Raw genomic sequence first — 23,885 nt, 5'->3', positions numbered from 1 at the left:
ACTACTGGACACTCCATTGCACTCCAGAGAGAAGAAATCCAGTTCCATACACCAGAACACCGATGCAAGCTTCCCTAACCAGGAAGCCTTGACAAGAAAATCGTCCAACCCCACCCACTGGGAGAAACCTCCACAATAAAAAGGAACCACAGACCACCAGACACCAGAAAGGCCACCCAGACACAGCAATCTAAACAAGATGAAAAGGCAGAGAAATACCCAGCAGGTAAAGGAACATGAAAAATGCCCACCAAGTCAAACAAAAGAGGAGGAGATAGGGAATCTATCTGAAAAAGAATTTAGAATAATGATAATAAAAATAATCCAAAATCTTGAAAACAAAATGCAGTTACAGATAAATAGCCTGGAGACAAAGATTGAGAAGATGCAAGAAATGTTTAATAAGGACCTAGAAGAAATAAAAAAGAGTCAATTAAACATGAATAATGCAATAAATGAGATAAAAAACACTCTGGTGGGAACCAACAGTAGAATAACGGAGACAGAAGATAGGATAAGTGAGGTAGAAGATAAAATGGTGGAAATAAATGAAGCAGAGAGGAAAAAAGAAAAAAGAATTAAAATAAATGAGGACAACCTCAGGGACCTCTGGGACAATGTGAAATGCCCCAACATTTGAATCATAGGAGTCCCAGAAGAAGAAGACAAAAAGAAAGGCCATGAGAAAATACTCGAGGAGATAATAGCTGAAAACTTCCCTAAAATGGGGAAGGAAACAGTTATACAGGTCCAAGAAACCCAGAGAGTCCCAAACAGGGTAAGCCCAAGGCGATACACCCCAAGACACATATTAATCAAATTAACAAAGATCAAACACAAAGAACAAATATTAAAAGCAGCAAGGGAGAAACAACAAATAACACACAAAGGGATTCCCATAAGGATAACAGCTCATCTATCAATAGAAACCCTTAAGGCCAGAAGGGAATGGCAGGACATACTTAAAGTAATGAAAGAGAATAACCTACAACCTAGATTACTGTACCCAGCAAGGATCTCATTCAGATATGAAGGAGAATTCAAAAGCTCTACAGACAAGCAAAAGCTGAGAGAATTCAGCACCACCAAACCAGCTCTTCAACAAATGGTAAAGGATCTTCTCTAGACAGGAAACACAGAAAGGTTGTATAAACGCGAACCCAAAACAACAAAGTAAATGGCAACGGGACCATACCTATCAATAATTACCTTAAATGTAAATGGGTTGAATGCCCCAACCAAAAGACAAAGACTGGCTGAATGGATACAGAAACAAGACCCCTATATATGCTGTCTACAAGAGACCCACCTCAAAACAAGGGACACATACAGACTGAAAGTGAAGGGCTGGAAAAAAATATTTCATGCAAACAGAGCCCAAAAGAAAGCAGGAGTCGCAATACTCATATCAGATAAAATAGACTTTAAAATAAAGTCTGTGAAAAGAGACAAAGAAGGACACTAATAATGATCAAAGGATCAATCCAAGAAGAAGATATAACAATTATAAATATATATGCACCCAACATAGGAGCACCGCAATATGTAAGGCAAATGCTAATGAGTATCAAAGGGGAAATTAACAGTAACACAATAATAGTGGGAGACTTTAATACCCCACTCACAACTATGGATAGATCAACTAAACAGAAAATTAACAAGGAAACACAAACTTTAAATGACACAATGGACCTAATTGATATCTATAGGACATTTCACCCCAAAGCAATCAATTTCACCTTTTTCTCAAGTGCACACGGAACCTTCTCCAGAATAGATCACATCCTGCGCCATAAATCTAGCCTTGGGAAATTCAAAAAAATTGAAGTCATTCCAGTCATCTTTTCTGACCACAGTGCAGTAAGATTAGATCTCAATTACAGGAAAAAAAATATTAAAAATTCAAACATATGGAGGCTAAATAACACACTTCTGAATAACCAACAAATCATAGAAGAAATCAAAAAAGAAATCAAAATATGCATAGAAACGAATGAAAATGAAAACACAACAACCCAAAACCTATGGGACACTGTAAAAGCAGTGCTAAGGGGAAGGTTCATAGCATTACAGCCTTACCTCAAGAAACAAGAAAAAAGTCAAATAAATAACCTAACTCTACACCTAAAGCAACTAGAGAAGGAAGAAATGAAGAACCCCAGGGTTAGTAGAAGGAAAGAAATCTTAAAAATTAGGGCAGAAATAAATGCAAAAGAAACAAAAGAGACCGTAGCAAAAATCAACAAAGGTAAAAGCTGATTTTTTGAAAGATAAACAAAATTGACAAACCGTTAGCAAGACTCATTAAGAAACAAAGGGAGAAGAACCAAATTAACAAAATTAGAAATGAAAATGGAGAGATCACAACAGACAACACTGAAATACAAAGGATCATAAGAGACTACTACCAGCAGCTCTATGCCAATAAAATGGACAACTTGGAAGAAATGGACAAATTCTTAGAAAAGTATAACTTTCCAAAACTGAACCAGGAATAAATAGAAGATCTTAACAGACCCATCACAGGCAAGGAAATCGAAACTGTCATCAAAAATCTTCCAGCAAACAAAAGCCCAGGACCAGATGGCTTCACAGCTGAATTCTACCAAAAATTTAGAAAAGAGCTAACACCTATCTTACTCAAACTCTTCCAGAAAATTTCAGAAGAAGGTAAACTTCCAAACTCATTCTATGAAGCCACCATCACCCTAATTCCAAAACCAGACAAAGATGCCGCAAAAAAAGAAAACTACAGGCCAATAACACTGATGAACATAGATGCAAAAATCCTCAACAAAATTCTAGCAAACAGAATCCAACAACATATTTAAAAAATCATACATCATGACCAAGTGGACTTTATCCCAGGAATGCAAGGATTCTTTAATATCTGCAAATCAATCAATGTAATACACCACATTAACAAATTGAAAGATAAAAGTCATATGATTATCTCAATAGATGCAGAAAAAGCCTTTGACAAAATTCAGCATCCATTTATGAGTAAAACTCTCCAGAAAGCAAGAATAGAAGGAACATACCTCAATATAATAAAAGCTATATATGACAAACCCACAGCAAGCATTACCCTCAATGGTGAAAAATTGAAAGCATTTCCCCTAAAATCAGGAACAAGACAAGGGTGCCCACTCTCACCACTACTATTCAACATAGTGTTGGAAGTTTTGGCCACAGCAATCAGAGCAGAAAAAGAAGTAAAAGGAATCCAGATAGGAAAAGAAGAAGTGAAACTCTCACTGTTTGCAGATGACATGATCCTCTACATAGAAAACCCTAAAGACTCTACCAGAAAATCACTAGAGCTAATCAATGAATATAGTAAAGTTGCAGGATATAAAATTAACACACAGAAATCCCTTGCATTCCTATACACTAACAATGAGAAAACAGAAAGAGAAATTAAGGAAACAATACCATTCACCATTGCAACAAAAAGAATAAAATACTTAGGAGTATATCTACCTAAAGAAACAAAAGACCTATACATAGAAAACTATAAAACACTGGTGAAAGAAATCAAACAGGATAGAAACAGTTGGAGAAATATACCGTGTTCATGGATTGGAAGAATCAATATTGTGAAAATGAGTATACTACCCAAAGCAATCTATAGATTCAATGCAATCCCTATCAAGCTACCAATGGTATTCTTCACAGAACTAGAACAAATAATTTCACAATTTGTATGGAAATACAAAAAACCTTGAATAGCCAAAGCAATCTTGAGAAAGAAGAATGGAACTGGAGGAATCAACCTGCCTGACTTCAGACTATACTACAAAGCCACAGTCATCAAGACAGTATGGTACTGGCACAAAGACAGAAATATAGATCAATGGAACAAAATAGAAAGCCCAGAGATAAATCCACGAACCTATGGACACCTTATCTTCGACAAAGGAGGCAAGGATATACAATGGAAAAAAGACAACCTCTTTAACAAGTGGTGCTGGGAAAACTGGTCAACCACTTGTAAAAGAATGAAACTAGAACACTTCCTAACACCATACACAAAGATAAACTCAAAATGGATTAAAGATCTAAATGTAAGACCAGAAACTATAAAACTCTTAGAGAAGAACATAGGCAAAACACTCTCCGACATAAATCACAGCAGGATCCTCTATGACCCACCTTCCAGAATATTGGAAATGAAAGCAAAAATAAACAAATGGGACCTAAAGAAACTTATAAGCTTTTGCACAACAAAGGAAACTCTAAGCAAGGTGAAAAGACAGCCTTCAGAATGGGAGAAAATAATAGCAAATGAAGCAACAAAGGATTAATCTCAAAAATATACAAGCAACTCCTGTGGCTCAATTCCAGAAAAATAAATGACCCAATCAAAAAATGGGCCAAAGAACTAAACAGACATTTCTCCAAAGAAGAGATACAGATGGCTAACAAACACATGAAAAGATGCTCAACATCACTCATTATCAGAGAAATGCAAATCAAAATCACAATGAGGTACCATTACACGCCAGTCAGGATGGCTGCTATCCAAAAGTCTACAAGCAATAAATGCTGGAGAGGGTGTGGAGAAAAGGGAACCCTCTTACATTGTTGGTGGGAATGCAAACTAGTACAACTGCTATGGAGAACAGTGTGGAGATTTCTTAAAAAACTGGAAATAGAACTGCCATATGACTCAGCAATCCCACTTCCGGACATACACACCAAGGAAACCAGATCTGAAAGAGACACGTGCACCCCAATGTTCATCACAGCACTGTTTATAATAGCCAGGACATGGAAGCAACCCAGATGCCCATCAGCAGATGAATGGATAAGGAAGCTGTGGTACATATACACCATGGAATATTACTCAGCCATTAAAAAGAATTCATTTGAATCAGTTCTAATGAGATGGATGAAACTGGAGCCCATTATACAGAGTGAAGTAAGCCAGAAAGATAAAGACCAATACAGTATACTAACGCATATATATGGAATTTAGAAAGATGGTAACGATAACTCTATATGCAAAACAGAAAAAGAGACACAGATGTACAGAACAGACTTTTAGACTGTGGGAGAAGGCGAGGGTGGGATGTTTTGAGAGAACAGCATCAAAACATGTATATTATCTAGGGTGAAACAGATCACCAGCCCAGGTTGGATGCATGAGACAAGTGCTTGGGGCTGGAGCACTGGGAAGACCCAGAGGGATGGGGTGGGGAGGGAGGTGGGAGGGGGGATAGGGATGGGGAATACATGAAAATCCATGGCTGATTCATGTCAATGTATGGCAAAAACCACTACAATATTGTAAAGTAATTAGCCTCCAACTAATAAAAATAAATGGGAAAAAAAATAAATTATGGAGATGTAATATACAGCATAGGGAATATAGCCAATAATACTGTAATGACTTTCTATGGTGACAGGTGGTAACTAGACTTATTGTGATCATTTTGTAATGTATAAAAATACTGACCCACTATGTTTACACCTGAAACTCATGTAATATTGTAAGTCAATTAAAAAAGGGAAAAAACAAATAACAGTAATAAGGTGTACAATTAAACAATTCAGTTTTTTAAAATTATAGTAAAAGGGCGACAAAACAAAACCCCAGATCCAGTTCTTTAAAAGTAGTTGTAAGTCGTTTTCAAAATTCCTAAAAGATACCTGTCAAAGATTTAAAAAAAAAGCAGCAAATGCAAAAACGTGAAAGTTGATTAGATCTTGGTATTTTAAAAGACATTCTTGTGACAATTGAAGGAATCTGAATAAGAGTAGAAGTTAAGTGATATTATGAAATTACTGTTAATTTCAATACTAACAAAATTCAATATTAACAAAATATTGTTAATTTATAAATATTATGTTATTGGGTTTATGCCAAAGCATTTAGGAGTAAAGTGTGGATGTATAAAACAGTATAATTATGGCAAAATATTAATAAATGAATACATAAATAAATCCCCATTCTTAATTCCATGGCCCAAAGAAAGTTCCTCCACCCCTGTATTGTAGATTACAATATTGAATACAATCTATGTGATTGGTAATTAGCTGTCTTATATCAATTTACATGCTTTGACATGTGTTGACATGACAACATTACATTGGGCAATATATACATGTTATAAGATATCAACTATGGCTATACCAATCATCAAAAAGTTGCCTATCTGGACTACCCGGTGGCCTAGCAGTTAGGATTCTAGGCTTTGACTGCCTTGACTAGATTCAGTCCCTGGTTGGGGAAAGATCCCGCAAGTCACATGGTGCAGGGTGGAAAAGGTGGTAATCTATTCTTGGGTTGGAAATACATGGACTTTGAGTCATGGAGCAAGTGCTAGCGGGTTCTATCACTTCTCTGCTGTGTGAACTTTGACATGGTACTCAACATACCTCAACTATTTTTCTCCTCTTTAACAGTCGCTACCTTATAAAACTAGTACAACAATTAAATGAAAACAAAAACTTAAAACTCTAAGCACAACACTTGGCACAGAGCATGTGCTTAATTCATGGCAACTATTATATCCACCCCATTATAATACTGGAGCTAGTTGGGTTTTTTTAAATAGGATTACACAACATTATTTTGACTTGAATTATCTTTCCTAAATAAAAACACACAGACTCTCCAAACCTTAAGTCAAACAAAGTGTATGAATAAGTCTCATATAACAATGAGCTTCCCAGTGGCTCAGCAGTAAAAGAATTCACCTGCTAATGTAGGAGCCAAAGGAACTGCAGGTTCAATCCCTGGGTCAGGAAGATCCCCTGGGGAAAGGCATGGCAACCCACTCTAGTACTCTTACCTGAAAAATCCCATAGACAGAGGAGCCTGGTGGGCTACAATCCATAGGGTCGCAAAGAGTTGGACACGCCTGAAGCGACTTATCACACACGCACATAACAGTGTGAGAGAACATAAGAATTTAAAATAGAGAAATGTTTGACCAATACTTTACCATCTAATGTTCAGATTTAACAATCTGTACTGTTAAAAATACTAAAATAAATCAATGAAAGAGACATTTTATTAAGTATTATATGACTTGCTTCCTGTGTACAAGGATCTAAAATCAAGTTGGAGAGATTAGGTCAACAAGAGCAGAAGAAGGCAAGCTCTGTTAATAAGAGCAAACACAACAGTTCCTATTTCTGAGCTTGCTACTCGCCCAGCACTGCCTAGGTCCTGTCCACATGCTACCCAACGGATGCACTCCACTGCTGAATCCTGCCAGCCCAGCCTTCAAAACACACCCTGACAGTTCCTATTCCTCACCCCACATAGCTAGTCATTGTTCCCACAGCCTCCTAACTGGTCTCCCTGCTTTTCCTTTTTCATCAGCAAGGACGATTCTCTACCCAGCATCCAGAATAATTCATTTAAACACTCAAGTCATCACAATTTCACTCCTGTTCAAAACTCTCTGAGACTTCCTACATCACTGGGAATTTAAAAAGTTAGTCTTTAGGGGCCCACAAAACTTTATCTTTAGAATCCAGCCCTGACTACTTGTACAATTTAATTTCCTATTTACTCTCCAGCACGGTGGTCTCCTCGAAGTTCCTTAAATGTTTGAAACCTATTTCAGGGTTTTTGCTGCCATCCTCTCTGTCTGGAATACTACTCTCCCAGTCACCTGGCCTGCTCAATCACTTCCTTCTAAGTCTACACTCAACTGTTTTCCCTTTTAAAGAGACCTCCTCTGACTACACGACATCAAGTACTAACTACCAGAGAGCGACTGAATGAAATATCATTCCTCCACCCCACAGAGCACTATGCAGCTGTAAAAAAAAAAAAAAAAAAAAAAGAGGATGATTTCCTTGAACTAATATGTAATGATTTTCCAGACATGTGGTTAAGTGACAAAAACAACATTTATAAGAGAGTACATTGAGTATGTTACCTATTGTTTGAAAGAGGAAGTTAGAAACAAACGTATGTATTTGTTTGTATCTACAGAAAGAAACAGGAAAGACAAAAACAAACAAATGATAAGTTGTGGGGGGAGACAGAGGGATGGAATAGAATTTCTGAGCATTTTTTAAATGGATATCCCTCAGTATCCACAGGGTATTGGTTCCAGGATCCCAGCGGATACCAAACTCTGAGGATGCTGAAGTCCCTTACATAAAAACGACACAGTAACCTATGCACATATTCTCATGTACTTTAAATCATCTCTAGATTACTTGTAATATCTAATACAATGTAAATGCTACTTGAATAATTGTAAATACAACATAGTTCAGTTCAGTCGTTCAGTCGTGTCCTACTCTTTGCAACCCCATGAACTGCAGTTTGCCAGGCCTCCCTGTCCATCACCAACTCCTGGAGTCCACCCAAACCCATGTCCATTGAGTCGGTGATGCCATCCAAATACAACATAAATGCTATTTAAATAGTTGTCAGAATACAGCAAACTCAAGTTTCGCTTTTTGAGATTTTATGGATTTTTTTTCCTGAATATTCCCGATCTGTGGCTGGTTGAATCCACAGAGGCAGAACCTGCAAATATGGAAGGCCAGCTGTGTTTGGTTTTGATTTGAACCCTGTTAACAGCTTCCATATTTTAAAATTAAATTGAGGGGGGAAACCCTAAAATTGAATAGATAGAAATACATTGATGTAACTATGTATCCATTTGATAACACAACCACACAGGAGAAAAATTAAGAATTAATTCAAGTAACTTGAAAATACAGTGTTCTGTACATATTTAGTGGAATATATGGAAGAATAAAAATTTTGAACTATATTTAGTAAAACTTTTGCTTGGTAGTAGTATTGGCACAGGAATTATGGAACTAGTTTGTGTTTAATGGAGATTAGGCAAATATACTAACGCTACTAAGAATAGAATTCTCACTGTAGTGAAGGAAGATACTAATACAGAACAGGGAGGAAACAGAAGAACTGAATTGTTGGATTACTTTGTGGTTACAAGATAAACGCATGACTTTGTGAAAGCTATTTCCTAGCTCTGAGAACTGACAGGGCCTAGAAGCTGTGACTTCAGGAGCCTTGAGCACACCTAGAGCGTGTGTGCTCAATTGCTCAGTCATGTCTTACTCTTCCAGACTCCATGGACTGTAGCTCATCAGGCTCCTCCAGTCCATGGGGTTTCCCAGGCAAGAGCACTAGAGTGGGTTGCCATTTCCTTCTCCAGGGGGTCTTCCCAACCCAGTGATCAAACCCGTGTCTCTTAGGTCTCCTCATTAGCAGGCGGACTCTTTACCACTGAGCCACCTGGGAAGCCCTAAGCACATCTAGCACCCAGATCTTAAATTCTAAATATTATTCCCCACTAAAAGAAAAAGGGAATCTAATGAGTCCAAGGCTGAGGCAGGAAAGGTACAAAATGAGTCCAGAACATCTTTCTATGCCAGTAAGGAGGGAAGTGCTCAAAACTGAAGCTTGGAGGGGTTCCCAGTGACCAAATTCAGAATCACCAAGCATCAGAATGGATAATGACAGGAATGCTATCTTAAATGATACCCACGCAAAAAAAAAAAAAAAAAAAAAATGATACCCATGAGTCCTTACTAGTACTAGAACATGAAATAAAAAGGGAGGTGCAAAAGCTCTTTGTTACTGAAGATTGTTAATAAAGTATATAGACAAATACGGATAGGAAATTGCCATCTGCAACAATTTAGTGATAATGGACTCGGGGAAGAATGGTCACTAGGTGCTAAAACACTGGGTGAAAGATTGTTGGAGAACAGGATATTCAATCTCTAAGTGTTACTTAATGAATCACATATTACAGACATACCTCATTTTATTATGCTGCATTTTATTGCACTTTGTAGATACTGTGCTTTTTACACAAACTGAAGTTTTGTGGCAACTCTGCATTGTCAGATAGGAGTCAGCATTTTTTAGCAATAAATTATTTTTTTAATTAAGGTATGTACATTTTCTTAGACACAGTGCTATGGCACACTTAGACTACAGTATAATGTTAATGTCATTTTTAAATGCACTAGGAAATAAAAAAACTCATATGACTTGCTTTATTGCGATATTCACTTTATTGAAATGGTTAGGAACTGAGCCCACCTAACTTCTATTTACTTGCCTCTACAAGAGAGAAATCTGATGGACCTCACCTTAACCAAACAATCGACATTAACATCTTTGATAATCAAGCAAATGGACTGCATCTGCACCCTGATGAGATGCATACCTGTGCTCAGAAAGTCCACATCAGAATTTAAGCATGCACCCCAACACGGAGGGTCATTTTTATAAAACAACTTGTCCAGACCCTTCAAAAAGAGCAATGTCATAAAGTTTAAAAAAAGAAAAATGTTGGCAACAGTTTAGATTTTTAGATTCAAGAGGATTAAAAAAGCATGGGGCTGCCCTGGTAGCTCAGCTGGTAGAGAATCTGCCTGCAATGCAGGAGACCCTGGTTCAATTCCTAGGTCAGGAAGATCCCCTGGAGGAGGGCATGGCAACCCACTCCAGTATTTTTGCCTGGTGAATCACCATGGACAGAGGAGCCTGGCAGGCTACAGTCCTTGGGGTCACAAAGAGTCGGACAGGACTGGGCAACTAAGTATTAACACAGCACAAACAGGCACGAGTACCAAGCTTGATGTATGATCCAGGACTGGCTTCTGGAGCCCATCTGAAAAGTCTTTTATCAATGCTATACTTCCTGACTCTGAAAATGGTGCCAGGGCTTACTGGAGACATATTATTCTTACAAGACCTATGTTGAAATATTTAGGGTTAAGGTGTTGTAAGAGCTGCAATTCTCAAATGGTTTAGCAAAAAACAACAACAAAAAAGTAACTGGGTAGGTGTGCGTGTTTGTCTCTATAAAGAGAGAGAAGTAAACCAAATGTGATAAAATGTTAATAACTGGTGATTCAAGGAGAAAGGTGTGCAAGTGTTCACTGTACTGTTTTTGGAACTATTCTAAAGATTTTAAGTTTTCCAAAATTTAAGAAAATTAGTAAGAACTATTAACCACTTCCATTTCCCTTGTTCTGCACTACTAATCTCTGTATTAGTAAATGTTCACCACCACCCAACAACTACACATTTACTGCCTTCTTTCTTCACTGTCTCTCCCCCACTCTAATAATGGTAAGCTTCCCTGTGCTGACACAGAGCTGACAGTAAGGACGTGTTGAATGACTGATGCTCACAATCATTCTAGGAAGCAGATGTTAGTATCCTTTCTCTCACGTGTATGGTGCTCTCTCTTCGAAGGCAAAGATACAGAGTCACAGAGAAGTGAGGTAACTTAGAGAAGTTTTTAACCGTGAGGGGCAGGGCCAGGGTCTGAGCTCCAATACTGTTCATCACTGTTAGGCAGCTTTCCCCACTGAGACCAGCTTGGTACCCAAAGGGCTCACTATCTGCAGAGCTATCGAGTTTCCCTTAGCGCAAAGCCTATTCAGAGAAGGTAATATTCATGCTTGCAGAACCAAATGACCTCTGAATAAATAAATGAATTAGGTGGGAGAGACCACCATGAGGGGACTGTTTAGAGAGTCTTCCTAGAAGAGGTGTGGCTAGATGGGTAGACTGAGTTTTCCGTGGAAAAGAGCATAGCAACAGGCAGCGGTGGCCAAAGGTGCGTTCTGAGACCAGGGAGAGACCCGCACATCTGAAGGAGTTACCTCATCCATTCAAGCTCAGTATGTGCTTCTTCCTCATGCTGACACCTGTGGCCCGTGAAACCCTCACAGCCTTTGGGGCCTGTGATGGTACCTGTCCTGGCCCCTCTGCCTCCAATCCCTCTCAACTACAAGCTTTTCTCTTCATTGCTGCCAGATTATTCTAAGAGGATGGGTCTGCTCCTGTCAGGCCCAGAAACAGGTCTCCTTTGCCTGCAGGAGAGAATCCCAGCTCCCAAAGGGGACTTTCAGGGTACCCCATGGGGCCTCAAGATCCCACAGGCACACCGACTCTCCAGGGACACTGATGGCGCCCTACTGCCAAAGTTTACACTCTCCTCTTTCTTTCTTGATCTCCTCCTCCTGGCATCTTTTCCCACATCATGGCATGATACCACCTGTCCTCGGAGGCTAGGTTCAAACTCCCTCCCTTCCAGGAAGTTTCTGCTTCATGGAAGATATTTGATTTCACCAAAGATGTGGCTGTCTTCCCTTTGCACGCCCGCAGCACTTTATATTTACTTCTCTTACAACATTTACTTTTGTGCTTTACATTGTAGGTACATTTGAGCATATGTCGAGCCCCACAACCCACACCCCCAGGTTGTATTCCATAGATGCATGCATCCAACAGGCACTCAATACACTCTGAAGGCAGAGAGGAGAGGAAAGGCTGATCAGGTGTGTGTGCTAAAGGAACAGCAGGGGGATTCCAAGTGCTAGTTAAGGGAGCTGTTACTATGCTCCAGGGGTTTGGCTATGACTTAACTAGGGGCCTGTGTGGGGAGAGGCTGATAATGTGGGTGAGGAGGTAAAAAAATGGAGACAAAGATACCTATCTTATGGGGCTGTCGTGACGATTTAACTGAAGAAGTGTGAAAAGGATGACCATAGTCCTAGACACTCAACGCGTTCGTCATTTTCTGTTCGGAAGGGAGGGGAAGCAGCACCAGCCACACTACTTAGAAACTCCGAATCGAGGCCCTCTGCTTCCTGCTGCGAGGCGATTCTCAACCACCGCCATCAGCCAGGGCGCGGCCGAGGGACAGGCGCGGTTGCACTTGGCCTTGGCCGCGGCGCGCCCACCCCAGCGAAGGAGCCGGCGCGCGCGCACACAGCGCCAGTGGAGGCCCGCCCCGGACAAGCTCGCAGGCTGCGGAAGCAGTAAAAAAGAAAAAAGATGTGCTCAAGTTCTGGACGATGGCGCCTCGGGAAGTAGTAACTTAGTCACTGGGGTCGCGCAGAAAAGGCACCCCTTCCAGAAGAACACGGGGTGGAAGACAAGCGGGGGTCAGGGGTCGTGGGAGTTAAGAAGGATTCCCAAAGGGTGGAAAGCGCGCAGGGGAAGTGAACGAGCCGGAGTCTGGTTTCTTTTTCCCAGACCTCAGAGCCTGAGGAGCAAGTTTCTTAACTGATCACCCTACGGTGATTTGTGGATGACACGACCAGGTCCCGCGCACGTGCCCCCCGCCACCTTCGCCACCCGAACTTGCAGCCGCCTTGGGCCGCGCCCGTCCACCGGGCCCGGAGCCCGGGGGCCACTGACACCTCGCGCTCCCGGTCCCCGTGGGCTCCCGGAGGAGGCCTCCACTCACCCAATTTGAGGAACAGGCAGACCACTCCAAGGGCCCCCACGGCCCACCCAGGGGCGCTCCCTGCGGCCATGGCGGTCCGGGCAGTTTCTGCTAATGGGCCGCAGCGGCACAACTCGGCCTGCCGGAGGGCCGGCCCCACTGTGCGCCGCGCCCCGCCCCGCCTCGCGCGCCCCGCCTCCCGCGCGGCGGGCTGGCACCGGATGCAGTCTGGGAGCCGCTCCTTTCCTCTTCTCGCGGACTCGGTTCGGGTCCCAGTCGTTCCTGCCATTCCGCCGCTACCCGCTTTGCTCTGTGGAGCTCTTTAGCAAAAGTGGCGTGCGTTTCTACAACCAGGGTTATCCTCGTTCCTCCCGCGCTTTTCCTTGGCATCTGGAGCGCGATGGAGGCGCCCCCGCAGCAGCTGGGGGTATCGGACTGTCGCTTCCCGAACGCTGCGCCCCCCTGGTCGGGAGGTGAGAGGAGAACCCTGGTGGGACACGGAGGTTCCGAAGCGTTTTATTCTTTCAGCGCTTTGGAGCAGCTGCAGCCGCGCAGAAGTTTTACCTGCCGGTTAAGACGGTGAAGAACCTGCCCACAGTGCGGGAGATCCAGGTTCGATCCCTGGGTCGGGTAGATTCCCCTGGAGAAGGGAACGGCAACCCGCTCCAGTGTTCTTGCTTGGAGAGGCCCATGGACAGAGGAACCTGGCAGGCTACAGTCCATGAGGTCGCAAAGAGCCGGGCACGCCTGAGCAAGTAGCACACACACTCCCCTTTTATGACTCTAGATAGAACAGCCTCTTTGAACCACTCTTTCCTCAAATATTAAAACGAAAGGAAACGGGACGTGTTAGACAGCTGCTAGGATGTGTAGCGTTCCCTGGTGCAGCGCCAGCCTCCCCACCCCTCTCAAGTGCCTATCTTTCCTCATTCCGGTGCAGTCCTCTTTTCCTTAAGACTGACTCCCACCACAGCACTCCCTTACTCGGAGCTGGGATTTCCAGCCTCGGGTTTCTCCCTTCTCCATTTGCTTTGTTTCACTCTTCCTCCTTCTCAACGGTGGACTTGCCCTCAGGGTGAGGAGTCAGAGCTGTTCACTCCCTCAGTGTTTGGCCTCCCCAAATCTCTGTCCCTCAAGCTGCAGTGGGCACTTGCACTCTCCATCTTTTTGGCTAGTCCTCTGGCCTCAAATCCACCTGCTGATTCAGTTACTACTGTATTCCCAGAACCAGCTCCTGGCATGGGCCTCCCTGACAGCTCCCTTTCTTTCAGATAGAAGCTCCAGAGTGACCTCTGCTCAGCCACTGTGGCTCAGGGGACTCTTCCTTACCATGTAAGCAGGAAACTCCTCCCATTGAACTGAACTCATGAACTGGATTCTCTGTTGTCCTAACAAACACCAACCTGTTTGCCAGTTGTGAAAGAGTGGAAATGTGCTTTATTCTTGCTGTGATTGCCATCATCCTCAGGTGGGGACCCCAAAACCACTCAAGATACTTCAACTACACTGTAAGTATCCATAAATTATTTCTTAAATTGGCCATGAAACTGTAAAAGTTGTCTATGTCTGTGAAATTTCTGGGACCAATGTACCATACCTAAGCTACCCTTAGGCATTCCCTATCATCTGAAGATAACCTGGAACATAAGGCAGGTACAGTGTGTAGCACAGAAAGTGAAGTCAAGTTTCTCCTCTACTCTGGGCTGGTAAGAATTCAGTTTAACATTGATGTCCCTGTTTTCACAGATTAGGAAACCGAGGCTCAGAGAAGGTAAATGACTTGCCCAAGGACACACAGCAAGGCAGAGAACTGGGAGTCCAACCAAGCTTAAGTCCAAAGCACCACTCTTACCCTTTCATATAGGATGGGCAGCTATACTGCTGTTTGGACTGGGCCAGCGAAACCTGTCAACCCCCTCTGAGCAGGGACCCCCTCTGAGTAAAGGACCACCAAGTCACCTGGGGCTGGGAAGCATCCCCAGGTCATGGTCTCCAGGTACCAAGTAAGGAATGGTTCATTAAGTCTTCCTTGGTTGGCCATGTCTCTGGCCAAATGAATGATGTCAGTTCTTTCATTAAGAGACATGCTGTGGTTCCAACAAACATTTTTAGATATACGCTTTAGATATATGCCTAGTAGCAGACTTGATAAATCAAACGTGGCTCAGAAAGGCTGGACCTGCAATGCATCAGGCAGATGGCCAAAAAGGCCCTGTCCATCTACTGAGAACTGGATGTGTTTTACATCCTGTGACCGGTGTGGAGAGGTCCAGTTTTATCTGCTTGTCACTGTAAAGAATCATGGACTAGAAGAAAGGAGGGCTTGTTCAGTCTGCTTGTGTGGCATGGATGGGCTGCTGCTCTTCCCAGCATGTTACCCTCTGGTTCTCTGGCTCTAGTTCCTGCCAAACTCGGAACCACACCCAGGAAGCTTAGGAGTCCTAGACAGACAGAGCAAAACACTGCTCCTAATCCTGCATACATGAAAATGGTCCTTGCCCCCATGTGGAAGTGTACGTTCACTTTATTTAAATAAACACTGGGCAGATTAGCACCAAGAGGGTGTGTGTATGTGTCGGGGTAATTTTTATTCCGTAATATTCTGTTTCCCTTTTTCAAATGTTCCCCAGCAAAAAAGATAGCATTAGGAGAAAATTAGGCGAAAATAATACATAAGACTTAACATGGAACCATTCTGGGTACCCAAGAGATAAACAGTCACATTTCAACTCCTGGCCAAGCCAGCAGCTGCAAGAAGTTGATAAGCATGCAGCAAATGGGGCTGGGGAGCAGAGGAAAGCACATATTAAAAGGCTTTGAAAGGCCTGAGTTTTAAAAAGAAAAGAAAAAAAAAAAGGAAGTACCTCCTTTTGCTCTTTACCTCCATCTAGTTCCTTCGGCACATTGTGTGAATTTTGAAGAATTACAGTTGGGTTCTGACTCACCACGTGTCGCTGCTGGAGCCTTCATCATGCTGTCATTCTTCCCAATTTGCAGATGTGGTGAACTCCCCCCACCCCCAAACCTCCCATTTGAGTTGTGCAGGGAACAGAGATGGGTGTGCTGTGTGGGCTCACTGCACAGGAACCCACAGCTCTTGGGTTTTCTTCTGTCCTGGAAGAGGTGTGCTAAGCATTTTGTGGTTAGGACAGTACTAGAGTTGGAGGAAGGTGGTGAGGTCCTGCTGTCAAGTCCAAGCAGAAGTTTGTCCCCAGCCCCTGCTCTTCTATCAGTTTCCTCTTGCCATGTCCTGTCTCCCCACTTCTACCCCACCCACCCCCACCCAAAAGAAAGCTAGATTCTGAGCTGGCCCATCTGGCCTCTGGGTATGTCAAGACGACTCTGGTCTTGACAGTCAGGGTAGATGTCTACGTATGTATGCTTGTGCATGCTCAGTCATGTTGGACTCTTTGTGACCCATGGACTATAGCCCATCAGGCTCCTCTGTCCATGGGATTATCCCAGCAAGAATACTGGAGTGGATTGCCATTTTCTTCTCCAGGGGGTCTTCCCAATCCAGGGACTGAACCCACATCTCGCATCTCCTGCATTGGCAGGTGGTTCTTTACCACCAGTGCCACCTGGGAAGCCCTATGTGTGTGTGTGTGTGTGTGAGTGTGTATGTGTGTGTGTGTGTGTGTATACACACATATGTACATACATACACATACATTTACTCTGTCAAATATACATATGTATATGTGTGTGTGTGTATATATATATATATATAAATATACATTTTTTAGCAGCCGACAGTAAAGTGTCTTGAGGAAGGGTTGCTTTTTATCCTGTATACAAAGGTGCCACTTGGGCTGGGGGTGGGGTGTGATAATAAAGGCCACAATTCACAAACCCTGAGTTTAGCAAGCCAATGTCAGGGGCAGAACTCCAGGCCCCCAGGGCACAGTTCCAGAGCGAAGAGTGGCTGATTAAGTGACGAGAAAGAAGGACAGTGGACTCAGTCAATATAAACAGCCGTATTTTCAACATAATTTACTACAGGTCTCTGAAGTGTATATAAAACATTTTAGTGCAACATCTTACAAATAGTTTTCTTTTAAAAAAAACAAACAAAAAACAAATCAACAGCTCTCTACATCATGCATGGGTAGTCTGTCTACCCTACTTTTTTTTTTCTTCAACAGTAAACGCAGAGAAACCATTGTTTGAAAAAAAAACATGAAAACTTGCTACAGAAACCCCCTAGGGAAAGAGGGTGTGGTCATAGCCATGTCCTGGAATGGGCCTAGCACAGTGTTGGTTTTTATTAATACAATATTGTAGATGCAGATAAGTCAACAGAACTGTTGGCCGTTCCTCTCTGGGTCTCTCCTGTAGGCAACTTGCAATGAGGTCTCCCAGCCACTGGAGGCCAGCATTACCACTCAGCAGATGCCACATATCCACAGAAATGGCCAAAAAAGAAGGTCCTTGGGATTTTCATAGAAAGCAGAAAAGCTCACCCTTTGATGGTACCCCCTGGCCCAATAGAAAATGCACAAGAGAAAAAAAAAAAAAAAGACAATTATTAAAATACTGGCTTCGGTTTCTTTTTTCCTTTCAAATCTCCTGCAAGTGCTTCACTTACTTATGTGCAGCACTGGCTTTTCTTTTTTCCGTAAACCTATTCAAACTCAAGTCTTCATTACATGTCCCAGTTCCAGCCAGCCCTCCAGCATCTTTCCATTCAGACGGATGGAAAGTACATCATCTTCTCATGTTGACTCAGTCTATAAATGCGGGGCCAGCAATTTCCCATCGAAAGCGCACACCCCGATCTGAAGAAATGGAGCCAAAGGCCATCTTATTTCCTCACCACTGCGCCTGTTCTGTACCTCTATAGCGTTGATGCAGCACAAGAAACGGGGATGAGCATGTGAGGCATTGGTGGGATTAAGGTGGTGGTGCCTACACAGAGTCGCGGGAGAGGACTGGTGTATCCGGGAGGGAGAGAACGCAGCCTATGTAAGCCCTTCAGAAAACAGCCAGGCAACGGCGTTGCTTCCCCTTGGCTATGACACATCAAAGCACCTGCCAAGCACCCAGGTAAGGATCAGCATCCACGTGGCCTGGAGTCCCACAGCCTCCCCTGGCATCTGTTCAGCCTCAGGATTGGGTTCCACACTAATCTCTCGGGTTAGATTTAGTTCCAGAACTCCTGGACACTTTTTCCCAAGTAGGTTCTCCCTTGGGATTCAAGCTGCAAGTTCATAAGGAAGGGAGACGGCACTTGTGGCCAGCAAAGTATGAGGAAGCCAGGCAAAAGAAAAAAAAAACAAAAACATCTTCATGGAGCGAGCAAAAGGAAGCACTTGCAACTGAGGATGCTCTGGAGCCCAGGATCTTGCCCAACAAGTGAAAAATAACAGGTGACATTGGCTTCACCAGGCTTTAAGGGTCATCCAAATAAAAAGTCAACAACAAACAACCAAATCACCTAAAGCCACAAATAAGATCTAAGAAAGGGGAGGGTACAAAGTCCATGCATGTGATCACGTTCTGCTGAGATGGGGTAATCCATAAGGATCACAAAGGGCTGCATCTGGGCTTCCCCTGGGCAGATATTCTTATGGCAGTGAGATGCAGGTCAAATGGCGAAGAAGAAAGACATCAATATCTTTGAGAAAGATGTGGTCAGAAGGAAGAAGGAAAACGTAGTCTTCATACCTCCAGGGAGGTAGTTATTCCTCCCTGTTGTCCAATGCCAGGCTCTGGAAATCACTGCTGGCTACTGTCCCAGTGTTCATGAACCTAAGCTGTCAGCCGGCCCCTGTGCCTTCCGATGGTGGATGTGGTGGCTGCTTGGGCCCCGTGTATTCAGCTCAGTTGCTGGCCCCTTTCCAGGCTCACTGGCCACTTGCCCTTAAGAGTTTGATAAAGCACCTGGAAACAAAAGCCCACCTGCTAACAGTTATCAGAGACTGCCCTTGCAGAACAGACCAAGCCAACAACCAGCCTTATTTCCTTCTTTCACTAATTGCTGACTTTGATCAATCTGAAAGTCAGTAGCTGCTAAAAGTAACCTTCTGCCCACTTTAACCTGCAAAGTGTGTACTGTTCAGAGCTTCTGACTTGTCTCCAGCCAAGTCTGCTTATTTTTTGGCAAGGATAGGATGAAGCCTATTGCCCCCCTCCAGACAGATAGGCTGGGCTGGGCACTATCTACTCCTAGTGGGGTTTATACGCAGGATTTATCTTGTACATACACAGTTCTTTGAAGCTAAATTCAATGCTTTCATCTTGACTACAAAGTGGTTCCAACAACTCTAGCTGAGGGAAAAGATAAGATACAAATTGGGCCCATACTACACATAATTTTCAAGTCTCGTTAAGGAAGTAAAAAATTTGGAGTATATTTTGATCCATGGGTGGCATTTTCAAGTGTGCAAAAATGAAAAAAGCCTTGGAAGAGAGTCCTTCGCGATATAAAGTCTGTCCTTCCTTTTGCCATCAGTTGTATTTCAGAGTAATTCATCCACAACATCATGGAATCCAAAAAGGGTAAACCAAAGGGATTGAAAAAGAGTCCCTTACAAAGAATAAGAACCCCTGTAACATCTATATCTGAGAATACTATATAAACCAGCGAGTAGACGTGGCACCGGGAGCTACTCACCACATTACCAAAAACAAAAACAAGAAACCTAACTGGCAGGATGGCGCCATCTGCTCGAAAATAGCTAACCGACCAAGACTGCCACCTAGAGGCAGCCTGCCTCTGACAGATGGGCGACTCTGAACACTTCTGAAGTCTGACTGTGTTCTGCGAGAGCGCCCCACAGGTCGGGTGCTGTCCGCTGTCTGGTGGTAGAGCAAGATGCAGCGAGGAGAGCCTCAGCTCCTCCGTGGTTTCTGATCACCTGAAGGCCCCTTAGTCTATGGCTCCTGGGTGGATGCTGAGCACGGGGGGCTCCAGGCAAGTGGGGGAGTAGTTGAGGTGTGGTTCCTTGATCCACAACAGGGGCACCCCATTCTTCCCCTCGGAGTTCTTGCTGGAGTTCCGGCTCTTGAAGCGCACCAGCAGGATGGTGATGATAAGGATGCCAAAGATGGGGAAAGGGTAGAAGAAGACAAAGTAGAAGAGTGCGTCGTTGGAGCAGATGATGGACTGCAGGGTGGAACCTGAAAAGGACAGACAGGGAGACAAGACATGAGGGCTGAGAACCTGGACGGTTGCTCAGTCCTGAAGACCCCACCCAGATCCACAGAAGTGACGTGGCAGAACTCCCATACCCACGCTATCTTTCCCCTCTTGCCGCTAATGGAGGGCGGACGACCCATGTACTCTTGTTCTCACACTCGTGTCTCTTTGAATTCATAGTTGGAAGTTCGAACAAGGCCAGGCCTCCATTTCCCACTGTGAGTCAGTATTACCACTTGGAAAGCCACATGAGAAAGTGTAATTTACTGATTGTGAGCTCAACTGTATCTGAGATGGTGAAGACGCTAGCTCCGCTTCAGCTTGAATCTCCTTGTTGGTTCTATTTTACATGTCCCTTTGCATTTGGTTCTGTTGCCAATGTCCCTCTTTGGGATAGAACACATTCTCTACCTACCAGCTTCTGAGAGCAGTTTTACCAGAAATGATAGTTATTTGATTAATGTTACCAATTAAAAAGTCATTATGGCCCACTTACACATGTCTGCAGTGTATCTGTGGCTGCACTGAATGCCGTGTTAGTTGTTCCTGGATACAGAGGAGAATGAAACCTCACAATTCCCACCCCATCAAGGACTGCTCTGGACTGGAGCCTGGGCTCTAGGAGACTGCATTTTGTCTGTAAAATAAGGCTACTGGATGATCTCTGTGTTCTATAAAGCTTACTAAATTTGGATAGCCACAGTGGGCAGATAAAATACAGTCTAAACACTTTCCCTTGTACTTTTGGACAGTGGGTTGTATTCAGCGGATCTTCAGAGGGTCTAAAGTACGATTCAGGGGGTTGGGTGTTTTTTTTTTTCTTTCTACTGAATAGCTGCTGTTCATCATTATTAAGAAAATAAGGTTGATCAGTTCCATATTTTGACAGAAGCTCACTCAAAAGAGTTCCTCATTAGAACCAATAATTCAGGTCAGTATGATGGAAACATTGAGTTCTGGACCATTCTGTAGCAACAGCTGCTGGTTAACAGAACTGCTGCTAAGCTTTTACCAGATGTCCTGTAACATCACTGCCCTTCTAGGCTGGTCTTCCCAACTAATCTTGCAAAATCCACTTAATCCTCCACATCACCCTCCAAAATAAAAATGACCCAGGAACTTGAGAAAAAGCAAGAAGGCAGTGAGGTACTTAGACTTCATTTTCTTTTCTTCTTCCCCTTATGTTGCTGATTTGCTACAAAGAGACTAACTTGGATATCCTAATGAGTCACAAGGTAACATCTAACAATATACCTGTACGTGGTTGTTGTTGTTCAGTTGCTAAGTCATGTCTGACTCTGCAACTCCATGAACTACAGCACAGAGGCTTCCCTGTCCTTCACTATCTCCTGGAGTTTGTGCAAAAACTCATGTCTATTGAGTCAGTGATGCTATCCAACCATTTCATCCTCTGCTGCCCCCTTCTCCTCCTGTCTTCAGTCTTTCCCAACATCAGGGCCTTTTCCAATGAGTCAGCTCTTCACATCAGGTGGCCAAAGTATTGGAGCTTCAGCTTCAGCATCAGTTCTTCCAGTGAATATTCAGGGTTGACTTCCTTTAGGATGGACTGGTTTGATCTCCTTGCTGTCAAAGGGACTCTCAATTTGAGTCTTCTCCAGTGCCACAGTTCAAAAGCATCAATTCTTTGGCGCTCAGCCTTCTTTACGGTCCAAGAAAAATCAAAGCTTTTTCTCTCATCCGTACATGACTACCGGAAAAACCGTAGTTTTGACTATATGGACTTTCATCAGCAAAGTGATGTCTCTGCTTTTTAACACACTGTCTAGGTTTGTCAGCTTTTCTTCCACAGAGCAAGCATCTTTTAATTTCGTGGCTGCAGTCACTGTCTGTAGTGGTTTTGGAGCCCAAGAAGATAAAATCTGTCACTGTTTCCCCTTTTCCCCCATCTACTTACCATGAAGTGATGGGACCAGATACCATGATCTTAGTTTTTTGAATGTTGAGTTTTAAGCCAACTTTTTCATTCTCCCCTTTCACCCTCATCAAATATATACACATATAATGAAATCTAACTAAAATTTAATCAGATGGAGCATCAACTTTATTATAAAGATTAGAGGGTATATGATCACTTTAATTCCTATCCCCATTTTTTTTTTTTTTTGGCTAGGTCAATCAAGAGTCAGTTACTAAACTGGTATGTCAAATCGTTGTTTCTTGCCCATAACAGGCAAGAAAACTGCTGAGCAGTCCCCCATCAAGCTCTGATTTTTCTTCCAGACAGCTAGAATCAACAGTGACCCCTTCCCCTGGAAACTGAAAAAACTTACTTGTGTCCAGAACGTGGATGCCGACGGGGGCCGACTCCTCCTCGGTCAGCCGGTACCACTCCTTTTGAGGGCTGGGAAGCCACTCCTCCACGTGGCAGGAGTAGTTACCCGAGTCCTGGGGGCTGGCCTGCAGCACGGTGAGCCGGTAGAGGAGCGGGGAAAGCATCTGGAAGCGAAGCCTGCCCTCCCAAGGGCTGCCCTCTGGGCCAAAGACGGCATCTGCACCCACACTCAGCAGGGTGGTCCGCTCTGTGGGGTCCTCTTCCTCCTCTTCATCCACCTCCACTTCCTCGTCCTCCTCCTCCCCATCTTCTGAGCCAGGGCTACCCCTTTTTCCTCCAACTTTAGTCCTCAGGGAGTACCAGGCCACGGCGAAGCGGGAGTCCTGGCTGGAGCGAGACACGATGCTACAGTCCAGCTGGAAAGCTGCCTTCTCGAACACTGTGGCATTGGGGACCACTGTGTCCACCTGCAGGGCAGCATCTGGGGGAGACGAGGCTGTTTTAATTTCTGCTCAAAACAACTAAGTGTCCACCATTAAATATGTTCTAGGAATACAGTCACATACAAAAGAGTTCCATGCATCTATTGAAAGGAATGCGGAGGCATTGTGTACAGAGAGGAGGAAGGAAATTCAAGAAAAATTGTTAAGAGTACAGAACACTGTGTACTCCACATATCTCTCTGCAGAAGAAAATGTGTGTGTGTGCTCAGATGCTCAATTGTGTCTGACTCTTTGTGACCCCACGGACTGTAGCCTGCCAGGCTCCTCTGTCCATGGGATTTCCCAAGCAAGAATACTGCAGTGAGTTGCCTTTTCCTGCTCCAGGGGGGAACTTCCTGACCCAGGGATCACACCCGCATTCTCTTGAATCTCCTGCACTGGCAGGTAGGTTTCTTTACCACTAGCACCACCTGGGAAGCCCCATGGAAGAAAATAGAAAATACATTTTATTCTGTTTATATTTGCTTGGAATACCTGTGGAAGAATTCAAAAGGAGCTGGTAACATGGATGCTTATAGGAGTCCAGAGGGAGAGCGGCACATTTTTCACTGTGACCCCTTGTAGTGGTTGAATAGTGTTCCGCCCAAAGTCATGTCCACCTGGATTCTCTGAATTTCCTTAATTGGAAATAGGGTCTTTGCAGATATACTTAGTGAAGATGTGCTCATAACTGATTTGGGGCAGGCCTACATATCAGGAGAGAAGAGGGCACACAGAGACACATGGAGAAGGACATAGAA

General features: G+C 43.5%; 2 protein-coding genes across 5 annotated transcripts in view; both read right to left on the bottom strand.

Moving 5' to 3' along the window:
• The window catches only part of CD58 (CD58 molecule), a 48,349-nt gene extending 34,837 nt beyond the window's left edge, over window positions 1-13,512 (bottom strand). Inside the window, exon 1 of the mRNA XM_043875765.1 lies at window positions 13,230-13,512. Coding sequence (XP_043731700.1) covers window positions 13,230-13,497 — 268 coding nt within the window. The 5' untranslated portion in view covers window positions 13,498-13,512. The remainder of the gene's footprint in view (window positions 1-13,229) is intronic.
• Window positions 13,513-17,186: 3,674 nt separating this feature from the next.
• Window positions 17,187-23,885, bottom strand: part of IGSF3 (immunoglobulin superfamily member 3) — a 111,458-nt gene continuing 104,759 nt past the window's right edge. For all 4 annotated transcript variants that reach the window (XM_043875799.1, XM_043875801.1, XM_043875802.1 and 1 more), the window contains 2 exons: window positions 22,641-23,123; window positions 17,187-20,330 (listed from right to left, as the gene is read on the bottom strand). In XM_043875799.1, coding sequence (XP_043731734.1) covers window positions 20,080-20,330; window positions 22,641-23,123 — 734 coding nt within the window. In that variant the 3' untranslated portion in view covers window positions 17,187-20,079. The remainder of the gene's footprint in view (window positions 20,331-22,640; window positions 23,124-23,885) is intronic.

This window comes from Cervus elaphus, chromosome 20, assembly GCF_910594005.1.
Source record: "Cervus elaphus chromosome 20, mCerEla1.1, whole genome shotgun sequence".
In the NCBI taxonomy this organism is placed as follows: Eukaryota; Metazoa; Chordata; class Mammalia; order Artiodactyla; family Cervidae; genus Cervus; species Cervus elaphus.
This window is presented reverse-complemented; position numbering and strand designations above follow the sequence as displayed.